This window comes from Cetorhinus maximus, chromosome 3 (genome assembly GCF_964194155.1).
Source record: "Cetorhinus maximus chromosome 3, sCetMax3.hap1.1, whole genome shotgun sequence".
Taxonomy (NCBI): Eukaryota; Metazoa; Chordata; class Chondrichthyes; order Lamniformes; family Cetorhinidae; genus Cetorhinus; species Cetorhinus maximus.
Window position 1 is genome coordinate 194,499,276 of NC_135881.1, and position 22,407 is coordinate 194,521,682.

The window sequence follows — 22,407 nt, forward strand, 5'->3', positions numbered from 1 at the left end:
TCTGCCTTTAATTGACGTTGAACCTTTAATCCCTGAGGTGCCAGATCGACCTAGAATAGACATACCTGATGTCTCTGTTGAATTACCTAATCCTGAACTGCTACTGTCTAAGGATGTCCCTGATGCTGCAGTTCCTGATTATGTCGATGCAGTGGGAGAATCTCAAGTGGTAGAACTACGCCACTCAAACAGAATTAGAAAACTACCTCAGAGACTTAGGCTGGAATTTTACGGCCCCGTCTCAACTGGGACAGTGCCGTAGAATGCGGCAAGTCATTCTAAACTCCATTGACTTTGGTGAGACCATAAAATCCAATGGTGTAAAATTCCGCCCTTAGTCTTTAATCACATGACTTGTGAATATATGTATATATATGTTGTGGATTAAAATATCCTTTGCAAGTAGAAAATGTAAAAGAACTAAAGGAGGAGGAAATGTAGCAATTGTAGATATAACCTTTCCTACTGCCTTTAGGGGTCACATGATTGTACTGACGAATGAACCCTGAGCGCAGGTAATCTTAGGGGTGGAGCTTTCTAGTAGTGGACCTGGTTCAAGCATGTAGCTTCCAAAAGTGCTCTGTAATAAAGTTACCTGTTTCAAGTAAGAAACCTGTCTGGTATACCAAGTTCATTACATTGAGTCTCTGGAATACTAGTCCACTGACAATATTTGGATATTTTTAAGGCAGAACTTGATAGATTGTTGATACAAGCGGGAGTGAAAGGTTATCGAGGGTCGGCAAGAATGTGGAGTTGAGGTTACAATCAGATCAGCCCTGACCTTATTGAATGGCGGAGCAGGCTGATGAGACTGTAAAGTCGCTGGGAATATGCCCCATTCCTTTGTGAAATATCAGGGGTCAATTCAAGGGGCCACTTGGGGTGTAGGAAGGGCAACAGGACAAGTGTAACTAAATCTGCGCCTATGGTTGCCCACACGGGAAGTTTTACAATGTCATCCCTTCCCACATGGTTAGCTTTGCACTCATTGACGCAGAATGTAATTTATCACAGATATATCCAGAGGCAGTCCTGACACTCTGTATTGACAGGTAATTACATGTACTTACATCTGGAGTAATTAGATAGGTCAAACCATGAAAGGCCCCAGGCAGTGTTAATCCGTGTACAAGGAGAATGAATAGTACAAGGTAAGGGAAAGTTGCAGTGAAGTAAATGACCTGCAATGTACAAAAGCATTTTAAATGGTTGATAAACTTTTCTCAACACTTGAGCTCTGAAGTTCCAAAGAAGAGTCATATTGGACTCGAACCATTAACTCTATTTTTATCTCCACAGACCTGTTGAGTTTTTCCAGCGCTTTTTTGTTTCTATTCCTCGAGCTCAGAATTGCTGTTATTGATTCTGGATGTTAATGCTGGAATTGTGCCCGACTGTGCCTCCCAGGACTGAAACCAGGCCCGTTTTGGGGTCAGAGGGTGACCACCTAACTAGCATGGGGCAGCCAAGCGCACATACCACTTTGGGCAAATCTCAGGTACCCGCCTGTCCCAAGCTAATAGAAACTCGGGGAGGGGAAGTTACCCTGGCTCTTTCCCCGACCTCACTCTAACAGGTCTCTGAACAAAGGAGCTGATCCTCAGTCCACTAGCCGCCTCTAATTGGATAGCAAACACCTATTAGTTGGCTGCTTCCAGTAAGATTGCACCAGAGGGCCGACTGCAGAAGCCAAGTATGGGTGGGACCCAGCAATGATCCTGACACCTGAAAATATTGTAAGTGAGGAAGATTCCTGTTCAGTTACTCAGTACGGTATAAATAGTAAATATCTGTACTAAATATTCTTTGATTACTATTAAACCTAAAATGCAGTATGATTATTTTTTTAAAACTTACCTTTCCCGAGCTTTCAATTCCTCTTAACACACAACAGTACACAGTCAACCAAGCGACAGCAAGGCATATAACGAGCCACCATTGCTGGCTGCCTCCATCTGCGGTAATATCAGGACTGATATTCAAGGTTTCTCTGTACCAGAAGTAATCCACTGAAGTGCTCTGCTCGCACTCTTTAATAAACCCTACAAAAGAAATGAAATAGGTTGAATGAAGTTCCCCAAAGCCAAGGCATCAAAAACATTGCTTTTACAGTAATTTACAAGGTGGTGTGGAATTTACATTAATGTACAGGTCAGAGGCTGGGAATTCTGTGGCAAGTAACTCACCTGTGATTCCCCAAAGCTAATAAAATGTTATCATTTATTGCGAGGGGAATCAAATACAAAAGTAGGGAGGTTATGCTTCAGTTATACAGAGCACTAGTGAGGCCACACCTGGAGTATGTGTACAGTATTGGTCACCTTATTTAAGGAAGGATGGAAATGCCTTGGAAGCAGTTCAGAGAAGGTTTGCCAGATTAATATTTGGAATGGGTGCGTTGTCTTATGAGGAAAGGTTGGACAGGCTAGGCTTGTATCCACTGAAGTTTAGAAGAGTAAGAGGCGACTTAATCAAAACATATGAGATCCTGAGGGGTCTTGACAGGGTGGATGTGGAGAGGACATTTCCTCTTGAGGGAATATCTGGAACTAGGGGTCACTGTTTAAAAATAAGTGGATTGCCCATTTAAAACGGAGATGAGGTGAAATGTTTTCCCTCAGAGGGTCATGAGTATTTGGAACTCTCTTCCAGAAAAGGCAGTGGAAGTAGAGTCTTTGAGTACTTTTAAGGCAGAAATGGATAGATTCTTGGTAAGCAAGGGGGTGATAGGTTGTTGGGGGTAGGCGGGATGCAGATTCGAGATTACTATCAGATCAGCCATGATCTTATTAAATGGTGGAGCAGGCTCGAGGGGCTGAATGTCCTACTCCTGCTCCTTGCTCGTATGTTCATATGTGTCTACAAGGCACAAGTCAGGAGTGTAATGGAATACTTTCCATTTGCCTGGATGAGTGCAGCTCCAAAAAATACTCAAGAAGCTCAACACAATCCAGGACAAAGCAGCCCACTTGATTGGCACCTCATCAACCACCTTAAACACTCACCCCCTCCATCCACCAGCGCACAGCGGCAGCAGGGGTGTACCATCTACAAGATGCACTCGCCAAGGCTCTTTCGACAGCACCTTCCAAACCCGTGACCTCTGCCACCTAGCAGGACAAAGACAGCAGATGCAAGGGAATGCAACCACCATCAAGTTGCCCTTCAGGCTCTTGGAATTATATTGCCATTCCTTCACTGCCGCTGGGTGACAACCCTGGAACCCCCTCCCTAACAGCACTGTGGGTGTTCCTGCGGCACATGAGCCGGGATTTTCTGGCGAGACCGGAAAATCCCGCCAAACGTCAATGGACTTCTGGCTGCCTTGCCAAACAGACAGACCCTGCTGTGGGCAGGACCAGAAAACCCCAGTGATGGACTACAGTGATTAAAGAAAGCAGCTCACCACCGCCTTAAGGATGGGCACTAAATGCTGGCCTAGCCAGTGATGCCCATATCTCAAGATCGAATGAAAAACACAGTGACAGGAAGGGCTACCGGCAACTGAGAGAATATAAACGTTTTAAATTTCACTGCTGTGCATAACCTTGGGACTCAAACATGACTGTTAAAGTGAATTTATTAAGTTAGTGGAAACACAAATTTCAATTACATAAGCAGATAAGGATGGAACAATATAAGACTGTTCATGCTCCCAAACCCATTTCCCTCCCAGACGTGCACCAGTTTACCTATTGTGACATCTCCCCAACTCACTCAAACCCATGGGTGAAGGGATCAGTCAAAGCAGATCTTCAAAAGGTACCTTTGTAGAATCCCCAAAGCCAACAACCAGTCAACAAATCCCATGTCTATTAATTCAACCCTTAAACCACATCATTCAACTCTTAACATTCTCTTGGTTCCATTTGCACGGAATTATTTTGTAACACTGAGCAAAACATCATCCATTTCTAACTTTATCCTCATATTACCAGGCTCTTTGTTTTAACAAGAGATATATTTTCAAAGAAGGTAATTTGTGGAGTCTTTGGAAATTGTCTATACTCTGGGAAAAATTTGCTAATTACTATCTTCATTGAAAGTTTGCCAGATTTGTACAACCTCTAAGTTTGCAAACACAGACTGAATTAAATCAGCTTAAATTTATATTACATCGGTCATTTATCATTAGTTACCTCAGACAGGTCCCTTCTTTCTCATGTTTAAACGTGTTCAATTCTGTGTATCTTCGCTTGAGGCTAAAGCCTTCATTTTAACTGGGAGTAAGAATCAAGCAGACAGGACACAGCGAGCCCCGAACCTCCCTCACCTCAGCAGATTTTAACTCCCCAACCTCATCCGTTAGCTGACCTCTCAAGATTGACAGGAAGTGGCAGTTGTCAGTGGGCAGAGATTTGGGCAGCAGGAATAGTATCTGGTGGTTTTCCAGGCCAAGGATTCGGGAGGACTTCATGATCAGGGAGAGGAAGAGCTGACTCTGGGCCAGGAGAAGCTAAACTCTCCCTGTGGGGGCCCAGATGAATATTCCCGCACTTCCTGGTGCCACATGGAAAGAAAGAGAAATAAAAAAGATTGATTCTCACTGGACAGTACAGAATTAGAATATGGTTGAAATGGGAGGCATGTAGCCAAAACTTTTCATCTTCCACTCAACAGTAGTTGTATGTTCCTAGAGTATAAATTGTTGTGATAGTCTGAAATTTGGCATTCTTGCATTTGTCCGGATGAGTGGAAGACAAAAAGCTTCGGCAACATGTCTCACTTTTCAGTAATGGAGCCATTAGCATCTTTGGACTTCTAACCCCAGCTTCTCTTTATCACAATGTTCATTTGGCAGGAAGGCCACAATGGCTTCCCCAGTCAGGGCACCATTGTACTTGGGGCCTCATGACGTTATCAGTCCCCAATCGACAAGTCTAAAGAAGGCCCCCAATTTGTTTCAATCTTACCACCTGCTCAGAAGAGAGCAGGTTAAAATAGAAAACAGTGGGAATGGAGCAGGATATTGACAAATGAGCCTCCTGGAAAATTTTAACAGCGCACCCACTTTCTGCGGAGTGGGAATGGGTTAATGTCTCCCTAGAATCATCACATGGATATCTTCCATAATACCCAAATACGCTACAGTGACATTTTAATGAGATTAAAATAACTTTTAAGTTAGTGCAATATAAGAGAAACTTCGTTGTGTGGAGTTCAGTTTTGTGTCTTCATAGAAAACAATGCAATTTTTTTTTACTGTGAGCCAATGCAATTTACACAACCAGTTCTAACTCTGTGTAGGTGAATGGGTTTTGAAGGAGTTAAAATCTTACCCTCAACGTTCGAGACAAGAGAAAGAAGGACAAGTAAAATTGGGAGGCAACAGGAACAGGATATTATGAAGAGAGTGAGCCCCAAAAGTACTTTCAGAATATACATTGGAATAAAAGCACTGGACTTTCAGCAAGTTTATTTTAATAGAGTCCTTTTAAAATTTTGTGTAGCTTTTAACAAGCCTCAGTGGCTTGTATAGGAAGTCTGATTTCTGTGACATTGAAGATGTTGAATGGATATACCGCAAAATCATCCCAATATATCACAATTCAAGCTGTGCTGCTATATCTGAATAAAGTCCCAGTAATAATGTGAAATTTGTGGAGCTGACCTAAGAGTAAGTACTTCCTATTGATTGTACTAATCTTTTCCTTTAAAGTAATGGATTGTCGGACTGGGCACACTCAGCATTCTACAATCAGCAGAACACCACAAAGCCTCACAATCCGATAAAGCATTGATGTGATAAATGCCACAGGAGCCTGATTTCCAACAATTTCCAGGGAACTACTGGCAGTCAACTGCCCTTAAGGCTAGTTAAGCAGCCAAGCTGTAGTTAGCCAGCTGACCAGCAGCAGCAGCCAGCCGGCCATGAAACTATCAGGCCAATACCAGAGATCATGGAAGATGCAAATTCCTCAGATCTCGCAAATAGGAGCATCTGCTACAGAAACAGCAGTGGGAGAATTTGACCACGGACAGCAGGCCACCAGTGGGAGAGGGGAGACACAAAACACTCGCATTCTGCAGTAAACCTTTTAGTTAATATAAGACTTCCTGATCCTGCCCACTGAAGTATTAACAGGGGACATGGATGAGCCACACCTCACTTTCAGTCTCAAGGAAGTGTTAGATGCCCTGTCTTTGCTTTGCCAGAAGAACTTGTTGGGAACAAGACATTGGGAATTCCTGCAAGTTGGAGGGTATTTAAACGATCCACACTTTATGGCAAGCGTACGTTCAATCGAGGCATTCAAGAGGGAATTGGATTATTACCTGAAAAGGAAGAATGTGCAGGGTTACACTAGGGGTGCAGTCCCCCACCCTATGTATAAGTCAGGGAAGAGTCTGTCCCCACTAGGGTGGCCTGCCCCGCAGCCATTTAATGGCGCCTACTCAGGGAGTCCAAGTTGCAGTGGGAACATACACTTTTACACACATATTGTCATCTGGAGCTATGGATAGTGATGGTAGATGCTCCAAAATTATTTCTGTCACATGGCTGACCAATAATCTCTCCCACTCTTACTGCCTGCCATTGGCATGTGTTGGAAGGATTTATAGGTTGATACTCGACCAGGTTGGCCATGTTACAAACGCATCTTCCTTGGCGATCAAGTCCTGGAGTGGGACTTGAACACGGAGCTTCTGGCTCAAAGGCTGGGACACTCCCCACTGTGTCACAAGACTTCCTAGTCCTTTCTATAGGCAACTAAAAGTCTTCCCACTGGCTGCCAACAGAGATCAAGCGCAACATGATCATAAGTACAACATGAAGCCAGTTAAGGCTCCTGTCGTGCCCTGGCTCCGCAGAGGAGCTAACAGATCTCCCTCCCACTTGCTACATTGATTGCTGAACTGCATGCCAAACCAGGCCCAACTTTGAAATGGTTTGGCCCTCACACCGAGGCTGCAGGCTCACAACCTACAGCTCTTGGCGGAACATAGGAACAGGAATAGGCCATTCAGCCCCTCAAGCCGGCTATGCCATTCCACTTGATTATGGCTGATCTGTAACTCAACTCTACGAACTCCACTAAAACAAAAGCAAAATACTACAGGTGCCGGAAATCTGAAATAAAAACAGAAAATGATGGAGGAACTCAGCAGGTCCGGCAGCATTTGTGGAGAGAGAAACAGAGTTAACGTCTCAAGTCCGTAGGACTCTTTATTATGCTCCTTGTTCTGGACTCACCCATGAGAAGAACCATCTAGACTATTAAACCCCTTTATCATTTGAAAGACCTTGATTCGATTCTTCCTCAATCCAAGGAAACACAAAGCCCATTTATACAGCCTATCTTTATAATTTAACCCTTGAAACTAGACACAAAATTAAGCCTCTGTGTTGTTCTTGAAGTAGTAATGAACAATGTTGATAGTACAGACAAAAAAGGTTCCATTAGCTTCCCTGGACACACACAAACAAATCTTCTGCATATCTCATCACTGGATAATTGATTAAATGTTTCTATATTTTAACCTGTTTTATTGTTGTTTAAAGGACAGTTTTTCCATGGCAATGGTTCCTCGAAAGAATGAAATAAGTACCAGAGTATCCAGGCAAGGATGGTGTTGTAGTACAGCCCCATGATGAAGGAAGCCACCATGGAGGCAATACCTGTAACATAATAAATTACAGAAAATTGATCAAAAGAACTGCAAGAGTTTCTTAAATGATTTGCACTGAGCTGCAGTGAGTTTTAAGCTGGAATTGGAGATTTAACGTACAAGCATAAACATACTGGAACATAATTGCTCTTAACATTACTAAATGAGCTGCATTTTAGAAACATGGGCTTTTACCTCACTTTAGTTTGGAGGTTTGGTTGGGAGAATATATAAAGTAATGGTGCCTACTTATCCTCCCCATTACTGCTGTAAAAAGTCCATTCACACAAGTGCATAGCAGATAGATAATGTGATAAAAGCAAAATACTGCGGGTACTGGAAATCTGAAACAAAAACAGAAAAAGCTGGAGAAGCTCAGCAGGTCTGACAGCATCTGTGGAGAGAGAAACAGAGTTGACATTTCAAGTCAGTGTGACCCTTCTTCAGAGCTAAAGAGAGGTAGAAATGTGATGACATTTATACTGTTTCGGGGGGGGTGGGGTAGGTGAAGCTGGATACAAGGCCAGTGATAGGTGGGGGCAAAGGAGAGGTTGACGAAGATGTCATGGACAAAAGGACAAAGAGAGTGTTAATGGTAGTAGTATGTGCTTACCCTTGTTCTGCTATTATCACATTCTGCTTTCTTACCCTTGCCACTACAAGCACCTTTTATAGCTCTTACCACTATGAGGTGTGGCGGGAGTTGCAAATTAACACAAATTGCTGGATAATTGGCACCATTCCAGCCTCACAGAAACAAAAAAATTGCTGTCAACCTTCCTGCGAGCATGAAGAAATTGTTGGATTTATGTGGCAAATCCGAATGCATATCACTGCAGAAAACTTGGGCTGCTACAGCAGGCCCTGTTAATGATGTGACTTATAGCCCTGACATGAAACTCAACTTTGAAGGCTCAGAATGGGATCAGTTGAAACTGGGAAGTCTCAACTCCTGCAGGTTTCTGACATTTTAAATTTTAACATTTTTTCGTCCCTCTCCTTTCTGACTCTTCTTCCTCTTTGTAATCCAGTCTTTCGTTCTCTCACTCTTTCTTTCCCTCTCTTTATTTCTCTTCATGTAACTTGACTCTAATTCGTGCAACTTCCTTCTCTGCCCTTCCCGCTGTTTCTTTCTCTTAATTTCATTGGTTAAGGATTGAACCATTGAACCCAATGTTCATAAGCCCCCAGCAGCCCCAATGAAATTGTTGTGCCATTATCAGTTCAAACTTCCAGTGATTTTGACGCAAAAATTGAAGAGTGAGGAAAATAACCCAATTCATGATGTTCCCCATGGAATGCCGCACTCCAGAAATTCCCGGACCCTCGTTTCCCATGGTGTCAGTAACAGCTGCACTGTGAAGCAGTCTTACTCGGGGGTTGGCGGGGTGGGGGTTGCAGAGTTTCGGGATTCACAGGAATAAGGGGCCTCCCATTTAAGAATTTCATCTCTCTGAGAGTCGCTAACCTTTGGAATTCTCTATCCCCAGAGAGCTTCGGAGGGTGGATCATGGAATATACTCATGGTTGAGTTGGATGGGTTTTTGATCTACAGTCAAGGGTTATAGGGGACAGGCCTGAAAGTGGAGTCAGGGCCATGATCAAAGCAGCCATGGTCTTATTGAATGGCGGAACAGGCTCAAGGGGTTGAATGGCCTACTCCTGCTCCTATTTCATATGTTCTTACGCAGTTTTCCGTTGTCATTACTTATTAGTTTATAGTCACAGATGTGAAATGACTGGTTTAAATGTTTATATTAGTTTGTAAGTTTGACCCTTTGTTAATACTTTAAATTACATCTTCTTTATTCCGTCATGGGATGTGAGCATCACTGGCAAGGCCAGCATTTGTTGCCCATCCCTAATTGCCCTTGAACTAAGTGGCTTTCTTGGTAATTAAAAGTAGGCGCAGACCAGGTAAGGATGGCAGATTTCCTTCCCTAACGGGCATAAGTGAATCAAATGGGTTTTTATGACAATTGACATCAGTTTCATGGTCATCATTACTTAGGCTAGCTTTCAATTCCAGATTTTACAAACAGAAATTAACTTCCATCAGGTACCAATTGAACCCATGACCCCAAGGCATTAGCCTGGGCCTCTTGATTACTAGTCCAGTGACATTACCACTATGCCACCATTTCCCCCTTATTAATTGGTGCACAATGTCTTAAGGCAAGAAAACAGCCTTACATAAAATGGACTCTTTTAAAACAAAGGGGCCACTTTCTAATTTTCAGCAAGAACTATTATGTCATCTTACTTGTAAGATTGGAGTACCTTGGGATTACAGATGCAATCCATTTTTTTGGACATTGACGATGTCTCTATTTGTTAAACTGAAACAATACTTTATTTCTTTTAAAATGTTAAAAGCAAGATCTTACCAACTCCTCCCAGGTAGGGAGAAATGGAATTCCAGACACCAATGCTCCCTTTCCGGAGTCGCTGTCCAATTGCCAATTCAAGGTGGAGCAGTGGAATTCCCTCAAAGATCAATGCAATGAGGTATGGAATCAAAAAGGCTCCTGTGGTCACAAACAGTATGAACAAAGAAAGAACTTCAGCCAACTTTTTAATTTATTTTTCTTTTCTCTCTTCTCTGCGATCCTTCAGACTTTGTTACGTTTGGAGATTTCTTTTTGACCATTTCTGCCACAGGATGTATTTGGAAAAAAATGTTGCTTTTAATTGCGCTCTAAAGCAAAGTGTATTTCCACCCAAGTTAAAAAGACACTAAGAGTTGTGATTAAAACGCTAATGATCTCTGATTTGATGTCCCAGAAGGAAAAACTCTAAAAACTGAGAAATAAGAATACTCTCCGAATTGGCTTTGTTTACCTTAAAATGGAACCCCAGTAAATAAGAACCCCTGGGAAATAAGACTACCGGTCTGAACTGTTTTTCCTTCTGGGGTTGTTTCCCCAGACAGTGTAAGTAATGGGCAATTTCTTAGCCGATCTTCATAATGGGTAAACACGCCACAACCATTGCATTAGGAAGTCTCTGATCCATTTTGGCTACAAGCTGAGGGGTATTAAAAAATAGATTCAGTCGGAGTTTTAAAACAGAATGCTGTGAAGATCGTCAATCCCAGCATTGGTTACAAGAATGTCAGGATGAAGGTAACCGGTTAGAAATGACTCTGTTTAAATGGGCACGTGGATGTGGGTAGCCTGTTCGTTATTTATTTTTACATTAAGACAAGTTGGAATAAGTGAATCAAAATATAACTGTTGCTCTGTACGTTCATGTAGTAAAAACTAGCAGCTGATCAATTTGCATCTGGTCTCATCTCATCAAACGTCAACTCTGCCTTCAAAGAGATTGAAGAAGTACCTGTGTGAATAACAAGCTCAGATTGCACAACACAGGATATATCCCTTGGTTCTTCCTCTGTTCACTGCCTGAAGGCAGGTCCTTGGTGATTATTCATCAAGCCACAGCAAAGTGCCATGATTTTTACGATAGGTTGGGTGAAGAGTTGGGCCCTGAATCTACCTCAGCTATTGGGCACTAACCTGACCCACTCACTAGCAGTCTAGTCTGAGCTAACCTGCCTCCCTTATCCCTTGGTTATACCATCCTAAAGGGCTGGGCGCTCTTACCTTGAAACATATTTCATCCAGGTCACTGACAGGAGTTATGAGCACTGCTTGTGCCCAAGAGAAAACCTCAGGCAAGACTTGAAACTTGTAGCAGCTTATATGTAGCTGCCTCACAATGGTGACATGGCAATTCAAAATGTTTAAAATCTAAAAGCAAATTGGACAGGAACAGTGATAATTTAAAAACATCAAAAGAAGCTGAACTTTACTGTCGAAGGGAAGGTGAAGAAAAGAGATTTCGCCTGAAAGGTGGTGAGGGTTAGCATTTTTGACTAGCACTTGAAATGGGCAGAGTATACTGAATAGCCGCACTGCCACTCCTGAACAGCAACAATAACCTATATTTATATAGTGCCTTTTATGCAGTAAAATGCCTCAAGGCACATAACAGAGGTATTATAAAACAAAATATGAAACTGAGTCATATTAGGACAGATGACCAAAAGCTTGGTCAAAGAGGTAGACTTTCAGGAGCATCTTAAAGGAGAAAAGAGAGGCAGAGAGGCGGGGAGAGTTAGGGAGGGAATTCCAGAGTTTAACATCTAGGCAGCTGAAGGCATGGCCACCAATGGGAGTGATTAAAATTGGGGATGCTCATGAGGCTGGAATTAAAGGAATGCAGTTATCCGGGTGGTTTGTAGAAACAGAGGAGATTAAAGAGATTGGGAGCACCGGGGACATGGAGGGATTTGAAAACAAGGATGAGAATTTTAAAATTGAGGCATAGCTTAACTGAGAGCTGATGTAGTTCAGCAGACACAGAGGTGGTAGGAGCACACTACTTGGTATGAATTAGGTCATGGGCAGCAGATTTTGAATGGCCTCAAGTTTACGGAGGATAGAATGTTAGAAACTGGTCAGGAGTATGTTAGAGTCGTCAAGCCTGGAGTAACAAAGGCATGAATAAGGGTTTCAGTAGCAGAAGAGTTGAGTCAGGCCTGGAGTTAGACAGTGTTACGGAGGAGAAAATAAGTCTTAGCAGTGTCATAGATATCTGGTCGAAAGTTCATCTAAAGATCAAATATGACACCGAGATTGTGAACAGTTTGGTTCAGCCTCGGACAGTTGCCAGAGAGAGGGATGGGATCGGTGATGAGGGAGCATAATTTGAGGCGGGGACTGATAGGGTTGCCAACTGTGATTAAATATATTCCTGGAGGTTTCATCACACGACTTTCCCCCACACTCCAACCATTAGTCGGCCAACACACCCATCTTTGTGATGTACTGCCTTCCTACGCCAATTGGAAAGTAAAAGACTCATTACCCAATTGAATGATGCTTGATTGACAGATAAATGGCCTTTTTTCCCCCCATTTTCACTATTTTTATATTTGCTAAAGAGAAATGTTCAAATAAAATGCCAAAAAACCCTATCTCTTTTAATGATTTTTCCCCAGGGTTGCACAAAGCAGTGTCCTGGAGATTGATTTTCAATTCCTGGAGACTCCAGGCCAATCCAGGAGGGTTGGCAACCCTAGGGACTGAAGACAATAGCTTTAGTCTCCCCGATATTTAAATGGAGGAAATTTCTGCCCACCAAATGCTGGATGTCAGATAAACAGTTTGACTATTTCAAGGGGTTGAAAGAGGTGCTGGTGAGGTGGAGCTGGGTGTCGTTAGCATATATGTGAAAACTAATGCTGTGTATTCAGACAATATTGTCAAGGGGCATCTTGTAGATGAGAGATACGAGGGGTCCAAGGATATACCCTTGGGAGACACCAGAGGTAACAGTGCAGGAAAGGGAGGAAAAGTCATTGACTGTGATTCTCTGGCCACGATTAGATGGATAAGAGTGGAACTGGGTGAGTGCAATCCCACCAGGCTGGACAATGGTGGAGAGATGTTGGAGGAAGACAGTGTGATCAGCTGTGTCTAAAGCTACAGACAGTTTGAGTAGGATGAAAAGGAGTGGTTTCCCTTTGTCATAGTCACATGGGATGCCATTTTTGACTCTGGTAAGAGTGATTTTGATACTGCAGCATGGGCTGATTGGAGAGTTTCAAACATGGAGCTCTAGGAAAAATGGGCGCGAGTTTGCGAGGTGACAACATATTCAAGGACTTTGGAGAGGAAAGGGAGGTTGGACATGGGATGGTAGCTTGCAGGATGGAGGGGTCTGGGATTTTTTGAGGAGAGGAGTGATGGCAAATGATTCGAAGGAGAGTGGAAGCAAATCTGAGGCGAGAGAACCATTAACAATATCGGCCAACATGGAAGCCAGCAAGGGAAGTTGGGTGGTCAGTGGTTTAGCGAGAAGAGGGTCACGAGAAGTAGGGGGTGGGGGGGGGTATCGTGGGCAAGATGAGTTTGGAGAGGGCATGAGGGAAGATAGAAGAGAAACCAGAGAAAGATGCAAGTTCAGGGCTAGGACAGGGGGGAGCCTTAGAGAAGGTTTAGTCCAGTGTGCTGGTGGAAGGGAGGGAAGCAGCAGAGGAAGTTGATTGGATGGTCTTGGTCTTAGTGACCAAGAAACCCATTAGCACCTCACACTTGTTGGAGGTGAGAGTGGAGAGACAGGGGAGAAGGGTTTAAGAAGGTGGTTTTGGTTATCTTTGCACTCCAGGATGACCCTGGAATAGTGAGAGATTTTCACAGGTGAAAGCATAACCCAATAGTGCTTCATGTGATCCAGCCAGGTTTTGTGCTGAATGGCTAAGTTAGTTACCTGCCATTTTCATTCAAGTTTGCATCCTCTAGACTTAAGGGATCAGAGAAGACGGACATACCAGGAGGAACGGCCAGGGTGAGAGATTGTAATAGTTTTAATTGGGACGAGCATGTCAAAGATGAAGATGAGGATGTGGTTGAACAGATCGGTAGCTGCAGGAATGTTGTGAATGGGGAGCCAAAGGCTGGGTAATTGGGAATTTGGGAGTGCAGTTTTAGGTGAATAGGGGTAGAGCTTTTATTCCAAGTTTGGATACAGAAGCCAGTATCATAAAGCTGCTGAAATTAAGAGTCATCCTACACCTTCTAACTCACTCATTCTCATAAAGTTTCCCAAAAGAGCTCAGATGGTATCAGAATTGCCTTTGAGACAGGAGGTTGCTAGTTCTAGTCCTAATCTAGATTTGAACACTTAGTTTAGGCTGAGGAGCCAGTGTAGCACCGAGGGGGAGTAGTACTGTCTTACACGTGGTTTGTTAAATTGTTCTCCAATCTGCTTTTTCAGGTGGACTTGGAAGATCCCATTGCACAATTTGAATAAGGACAGGGAGGTGTCCTGATCACGGAGGTAGATTATCTGGTCATTTTTCACTATTTGCAGGATCTTGCTGTGCATAATTTGGCAGCTAATTTATAACAGTGACTGCAATTCAAATGTACTGAAGTGGCCGTGAAGCATTTATGACATGCTGAAGTCATGGGAGGCGCTATATGAATGCACGTTCTATCTTTTTGTATGACCCGCATCTAATTTCTTTGCACCAAGTGTATGGTTTCTTCTGTTTTTGAAAGAGATTGATGAAATAAAATGTGTGAAGACACAGATATCCAGTTCCTGATTATGAGGGGCATTTTATTGTTACTATGGCGTCATTAGATACTGAGCAGCCCTGGCGCACTGCCCAGTCTGCTGATGAGAACCAGTGCCTCTGAGAGAGTATCTGAGACAAAGCTCATAACTCTTCCTTCAGGGTGAGAATTGAATTCGCAGAGACTTAGGGGTGGGATTTTCTTGCCCCGCCCACCGCTGGGAGTGTCTGGCCCCGCCCATGATGGGGCCGGAAAATCCCGGCCTTAGTTTAAGATCGTGTTTTATAGAACCATTGTGCCCCTGCTAACTCTTTGAAAGAACTATCCGATCAATCCTACTCCCCTGTTGTTTCCTCGAAGCCCCGCAATCATTTCCTGTTCAAGCATTTATCAAATTTCCTTTAAAAAGTGGCTATTGAATCTGTTTGCACTACCCTTTCAGGCAGTGCAATCCGGATCATAAATGACTCTGAGTAAAAAGAACTCTCCTCATCTCCCCTACTGTTTTTGTTCCAAGTTACCTTAAATCTCCATCCTTTGGTGACCAACCCCCCTGCCAGTGGAGATGTTTCTTCCCTTTCCACTTTATCAATACGCCTCATAATTTTGAACGCCTCTATTAAACATCAAACCTAGGTGCAGGCTCTGAAGTCAGTGTCTGAGGATGTGCAGCCACAGGCTGGTGTGTCTGTGGAACCTACAGTTTTCATTTGAGGCATCAGGGAGGATTTGCCTTAGAATTATCGAATTGGTACAGCACAGCAGAAGGCCATTCAGCCCATCGTGTTTGTGCCAGTTCTCTGTGCAAGTGCACTCACCTAGTCCCATTCCATTTCCCTGTAGCCCTCCAAATTTTTTTCACTTCACGTAATTATCCTATTCTCTTTTGAAGGCCTCGACTGAATCTCCTTCCATCACACTCTCAGGCAATCAATTCAAGATCCTGGCCACTCACTGTGTAAAAATGTTTTTCCTCACGTTGCCATTGCTTCTTTGCCAATCAACTAAATCAGTGTCCTCTGCTTCTCGATCCTTCTGTCAACAGGAACATTTTATTCCTATCTACTCTGTCCAGGTCCCTCATGATTTTGAACACCTCTATGAAATCTCCCCTTGATCTTCTCCAAGGAATCCAGCCCCAGTTTCTCCGATCTATCTATGGAATTGAAGTTCCTTATCACTGGAACCATTCTCATGAATCTTTTCTGCACCCTCTCTAATGTCTTCACATCCCTCCCTAATACCTTCACATCCCTCCTAAAGTACGGTGCCCAGAACTGATGGGCAATACTCCAGCTGAGGCTGAATTAGTGTCTTATGCAGCTTAATCATAACTTCATTGTTTATCATAACTACATTGCAGACTTAAAGAAATGTGCAGCAGCTGTATTGAAGTGTCTGACAGGTCGCAATCTAAGAACCACTCACTAACTCCTTCTCCTCTAGCACGGTCTCACAACCTGTTACCCTGGTGCCATAGTGGGAGAGAATAACCTGTACCCTTTGTACCAGCTTTGAAAAATGGGGCCTAGGAGGATCACTACCATCCAGAAGGACAAGGGCAGCAGACACACGGGACTCACAGGATCTGATTATCACTCATTGGACCAGCAGATGTGCAGTGATGCAAACAGCCTAAGAATATATATGAACAGAAATTATTCCAGCTGTTGGAGTTAGAGGAGCAAATGCCCATGGATGTTATTTATATGGACTTCCAGAAGGCATTCACTAAAGTTCCACATGGGAGATTGTTAGCAAAAATGAGAGTACATGGAATTGGAGGCAACCTATAGATATGGATAGGGAATAGGTTAGTGGGTAGTAGAATTAGGGTAATGATTGTCTGATTGGTAGGATGTGACTAGTGGAGTCTCGCAGGGGTCTGTGCTGGGACCTCAACATTTTACAATTTACATCAGTGACCTAGATGAGGGGAGCAAAGGCATGGTAGCTAAATTTGCAGACAACACAAAGATAGGTAGGAAAGTATGTTGTGAGGAAGACATAAGGAGTTTGCAGACAGGCATAGATAAGTTGAGTGAGTCGGCAAAAATCTGGCAGATGGCGTATAATGTGGGAAAATGTGAAATCATTCACTTTGGCTGGAAGAATGAAAAAGCAGAGTATTACTTAAACGGAGAATGACTGCAGAATCCCGAGATGCACAGGGATCTAGGTCTTCTCGTGCACGAGTCACTAAAGGTTAGTATGCAGGTACAGCAAGTAATCAAGAAGCCTAATTGAATGCTATCCCTTATTATGTAAGCAATTGAACATAAAACTAAGGATGATATGCTTCAGTTATACAGGGCATTAGTGAGACCACATCTCGAATATTGTGTAAAGTTTTGGTCTCCTGATTTAAGGAAGGATGTAAATGTGTTGGAGGCGGTTCAGAGGAGGTTTACTAGATTAATACATGGAATGAGCGGGTTGTCCTAAGAGGAAAGGTTGGACAGACTGGGCTTGTTTCCACTGGAGTTTAGAAGAGTGAGGGGTGACTTGACTGAAGTATATAAGACCCTGAATAGTCTTGACAAGGTGGATGTGGAAAGGATGTTTCCCCTTGTGGGTGAGTCCAGAACTAGGGGGCACTGTTTTAAAATCAGGGGTTGCCCTTATAGGACAGAGATGAAGAGAATTTTTTTCTCTCAGAGGGTTGTGCGACTTTGGAACTCTCTGGCTCAGAAGGCGGTAGAGGTGGGGTCATTGAATATTTTTAAGGTAGGTAGGTTCTTGTTAGGCAAGGGAATCAAAGGTTATCGGGAGTAGATGGGAATGTAGAACTCAAAAAACAAACAGATCAGCAATGACCTTATTGAATGGTGGAGCAGGCTCAAGGGACCCTATGGCCTACTCTTGCTCTTATTTTGTATGCCCGAATGAATATGAACTCCAATTGCCTCAGCTTCTCATCATTGTTAAAAATGACTTATGTTCCTATGATATTACAGACGATCATTTAACACGTGTGTGCCACATTTCTGTGTCCATCATTTAAATGAAGTTATGGACCTATTGAAACTGTCCCTCTTGTTGTTTTGCACTCTTCCCTTAGAAACTAAGGTATTCACAGGCTAAATAACAATCGGAAAGGAAACATCATGAGTGGGCCTTCCATGGTTATTAGTGCCTGTACACTAGCCAGTTGGGTGATTTTGGGCTTCCACAATCTATATGGTGATGAGGTCTACAAGATGCACTGCAGGAACTCATCAAGGCTCCTTAGACAGCACTTTCCAAACCTACGATCATTACCATCCAGAAGGACAAGGGCCAGAGACACATGGGAACACCACCACCTGGAAGGTCCCCTCCAAGCCAATCACCATACTGACTTGGAAGTATACTGCTTTCCCTTCACTGTCACTGGGTCAAAATCCTGGAACTTCCTTTCTAATAGCGCTGTGGGTGTACATACACCATGTGGACTGCAGTGGTTCAAGAAGGCAACTCACCACTACCTTCTCAAGGGCAATTAGGGTTGGGCAATAAATGCTGGCCCAGCCACATCCCATGAATAAAAGAGAACATATAGCCAGTGGGTTTTTGGTGGGAAACTGCTGTTATTAGTTCCTTCCCTGGCTGGCTGTGGTAGAATGAGTCCGTGCCGCTATTAACCACTGGGCCTCATTAATCGGACCAGTTCCTGCCCAGAATGAGTGGGAGGTGGACAGGTGTAGAACCCGCTGTGTGGAAATTCAGGCAGTCCATGGCTGCTTGTTGGCAGTCAGGTCAATGTGGGAATGTAGGTTGCCATGGGAATTCCTATGATAAGGAAAGGTTGTTAGATCCAGGGCAGTGAATGCTTAAACTTTTCTTATAGAGAAAGTAGAAAAACTCACTTAGGGGGCTCTCTATCTTTTCAAGCTAACTTTCAGCTGCCAGCAAAGCTACACCCGCATGATTGCTCTGGCTAAACTTAAGATTACTGCCAGAGCCTGGTGATGTCTTCAAACCCCGATTAACATCTGTGAATTTGGACTCTCTGGCAGTGGATTTGTGCCTTAGAAGCTTCCAGAAAGCAGCCGTTAATATTTAAAATGGCAGGAAGTGGGCAGTGGGTCAAATAACTCAGGGAATTTTAACTGCCCACTCATATAGTGAGAGATTTTAATTCACTCAGAATTCATTCATTTCATTTGTGCCAGGCAGATGGGGGCAGAAACGTAAGCACGTACATACATCATACATACATAATACGTATATACATCATTCATACATACATGCATGATAGTGGCGGCAGCAGCATAGTGGTATTGTCACTGGACTATTAATCCAGAGCCCCAGGGTAATGTTCTGGGGTCCCGGGTTTGAATCCCACCACGGCAGATCATAAAATTTGAATTCAATAAAGAATCTGGAACTGATGATGACCATGGCCCTTGTTAATTGTTGTAAAAGCCCACCTAGTTTCCCCTTTATGGAAGGAAATCTGCCATCCTTACCTGATCTGGCCTACATGGTTGATCCTTAAATGTCCTCTGAATAGGCCTAGCAAGCCACTCAGTTCTCAAGTGATGTGCAATAAATGCTGGCCTAGCTAGCGATGCCCCCATCCCATGAACAAATAAAACAAATGCATGCGGACACACATACCAACACATAAATATATACACGCACACATAGCCATATACACACATTCAAATATACATAGGCACACAAATGCATGCACACACACATATACACTCACATACTTGTCCACACAAAAGTACACAGGGAAGAGATTTCAGCAGCTGGCTGTCCATTCCTCACCTGAAAAATAGACAACTGGTATTTGGAAATCTGGCAGGAATTTTGGGTACCCTCTTTTACGCACTGGAATCCACTTTTAGACTGGCTTTTAAATTGGTGCCCAGCGCTCCTGCCCTAATAGGGCAGAGGGCTTTTTAGATATTCAAATCTGAGTCTTACACTGTTGTAGGATCATGTTTGCAACATTCAAGAAAAATGAGCACAGCATTGCATGATTAATTCAGCTCTATTTCTCCAGCATTAAGAGCCCCAACTTGCAGTCCTTACAGGGAGAGTTGGAGGTCTCCCAATATAGGGCAGGAGTGCTCTTCCAGGCCTCACAAATATCTCCCAGCCTACTGCTGGCCTGTAATTGAACATACTGTTCCTTAATCATTAATTGACCAGAATCCTGGAACTCCCAACCTAACAGCATTGTGAGAGTCCCTTCACCATACGTACTTCAGCAGTTCAAGAAGAAGCACACCACCTTCTCAGGGGTAACTAGGGATGGGCAACAAATGCCAGACTTGAACGATGCCCACACCCCAGCAACAAATATTAAAATAACAAAGCTTTCCCCCATTTTGCCAGGCTTCCACCGATGTTATGCCCAAAGTTACAGCAGCAGATCAGGAGGAACCTGGTGGAAATTGTAGGAATGTGTTTAATCCAATAGAAATGTCAAATGCAGGAACTCTTTTTTCAAATTTGCGATGCCACTACAGGTCAAGGAACTCTTACTCCCTTTCTATAAAAATGTTTTTGTTGGATTCAGGAAAGAACTTGCACATTGTCTCACTTAACCTTTTAGGTTACATGTTACTTAGCCATGTATAAATTGAGCATCTTACATAACCCATGTAGTTTGATACATTGTATATTAAGGTTTGGCAGGACCTGTAATGTGCCTTGGCAGACGGAAATAGCTTAGGTGAAACAGGGATGATGGGGGCCATGGGACTTTGTGTAGGCAAAGTTTGAACAAGGTGCAGTTTCTACGACTCTTTATGTGGTAGTCTTCCTGGTTGTTTGAAAATCCTGGGCTCTCTTTGGGCTTTGGGGCTGCGGGAGATGGGATGGGTGAGTATGATTTAGCTACACCACCACCATTTTGAGTCTTTAGCTAAATGGGAATGGAATATTACAGCCCTGAGACATTAAACACTGTTCTGAAAAGCAAAACTGATCACACCAGTCGCCCTCCTTATAGTCAGGCATCTGGGAGCCAGGTCCCTATGGATACAATGCTGGTGAAGTCAGACATGGCGCCAAATGCTCTGTTTCTTTTAATTGGTGGGAAAAAAAATAGTGAAGTAGATTAAAAACTGGCTCTAATGATAGAACTGAATTAATATTTTACAACGTTGGGCACAAAAGGAAGATGCATTTTTTTTCCATCTTTCACAACAGTAAATGCACTGGAAGTAAATCAGAATCAGCAGCTTTGTGGGTTAAAACTAATCCATCAAACTCACAATCTATCAAGTCAGTCAAATTTTTTAAAGATCTTCTGTAGTAACTCAGTCATCTCCCGTTACCAGATAGCATTGTACATGCTCCAGTGCCACAAGAAGTTGTGCTGAATTTCCCGGATTCTTCACCTGTGTGTGCAAACCAAATTAGAAATTGTAACGAACAGAGGTCCAATTTTGTCGGAAGTCAGAGACTTTGTTTTGCAAGGGTGGTCAAATTCACCTGTATCTGAAGAGATGAGACCATTCCATGCCCGAAAAATAGAGTTAAGTTGTCAAGATGGAATCTTGTTGTCGGGATCAAGAGTTGTTGTCCCTTTGCAAGGAAGAGAATCACTCTTGACAGTGCTTCACAGGCATATCAAAGATGAAGATACTTGCGCGAAGCTATGTCTGATGGCCAAGCATTGACAGTGATATTGAAAGCATGATCAAGCACTGTCTCCATTGTCAGCAATAACAGAAGTTGCCTATTTCAGCTCCACTGCATCTGTGGGAGTGGCCTGGTCGACCCTGGGTTAGCCTACCTATTGATTATGTAGAACCATTCTTAGGTAACATGTTTTTGTTGGTTGTAGATGCACATTCTAAATGGGTGGATGTATATGAAGTCAAATCACCAACATTGAGTGCAACTATCGAGAAGCTGCGCCAATGTTTTAGTCTACATGGCCTACTGGAAATCATCATTTCCATTAACGGTGCAGTCTTTACCAGTACAGAATTTCAGAGATTCATGAGTTTAAATGGAATCGGACATATTGAAACAGCACAATACCATCCCTCATCAAATGGTTTAGCTGAGAGAGCTGTGCAAACTTTCAAATCTGGAATGAAGAGGTTACCAGACAGTGCTCTAGAAACTTGACTTTCCCACTTTTTTCTCAGTTATCATACAAACCACATTCAACTACGGGTTCAACGCCGTCTGAGTTATTGATGAAACGCCACCTACATACAAGGTGTTTCCAAATTTATAGGGGAAGGTAGAGAGGAATCAGAGTAATCAAAAATTGAATCACAATATTCATAGCAAAGCTCGCACATTCAAAGAGCAAAGAACAAAGAAAAGTACAGCACAGGAACAGGCCCTTCGACCCTCCAAGCCTGTGCCGATCATATTGCCCGTCAACTGAAACATTTTGCACTTCCGGGGTCTATATCCCTCTATTCCCATCCTATTCATGTATTTGTCAAGCTGCCTCTTAAACACCACTATCGTACCTGCTTCCACCACCTCCTCTGGCAGCGAATTCCAGACACTCACTACCCTCTGCGTAAAAGATTTGCCCCGCACATCTCCTCTATAGTTTTCTCCTCTCACCTTAAATCTATGTCCCCTAGTAATTGACTCTTCCACCCTGGGAAAAAGCTTCTGACTATCTACTCTGTCCATGCCACTCATAATTTTGTAAACTTCTATCAAGTCGCCCCTCAATCTCCGTCGCTCTAGTGAGAACAATCCGAGTTTCTCCAACCTCTCCTCATAG

General features: G+C 43.2%; 1 protein-coding gene across 1 annotated transcript in view; it reads right to left on the reverse strand.

Moving 5' to 3' along the window:
• LOC144674469 (sodium-dependent neutral amino acid transporter B(0)AT3-like) overlaps positions 1-22,407 on the reverse strand; it is a 51,163-nt gene that overhangs the window by 22,756 nt on the left and 6,000 nt on the right. The window contains exons 3-6 of the mRNA XM_078535809.1: positions 10,002-10,142; positions 7,487-7,624; positions 1,861-2,045; positions 1,074-1,184 (exon numbers count right to left, since the gene is read on the reverse strand). Coding sequence (XP_078391935.1) covers positions 1,074-1,184; positions 1,861-2,045; positions 7,487-7,624; positions 10,002-10,142 — 575 coding nt within the window. The remainder of the gene's footprint in view (positions 1-1,073; positions 1,185-1,860; positions 2,046-7,486; positions 7,625-10,001; positions 10,143-22,407) is intronic.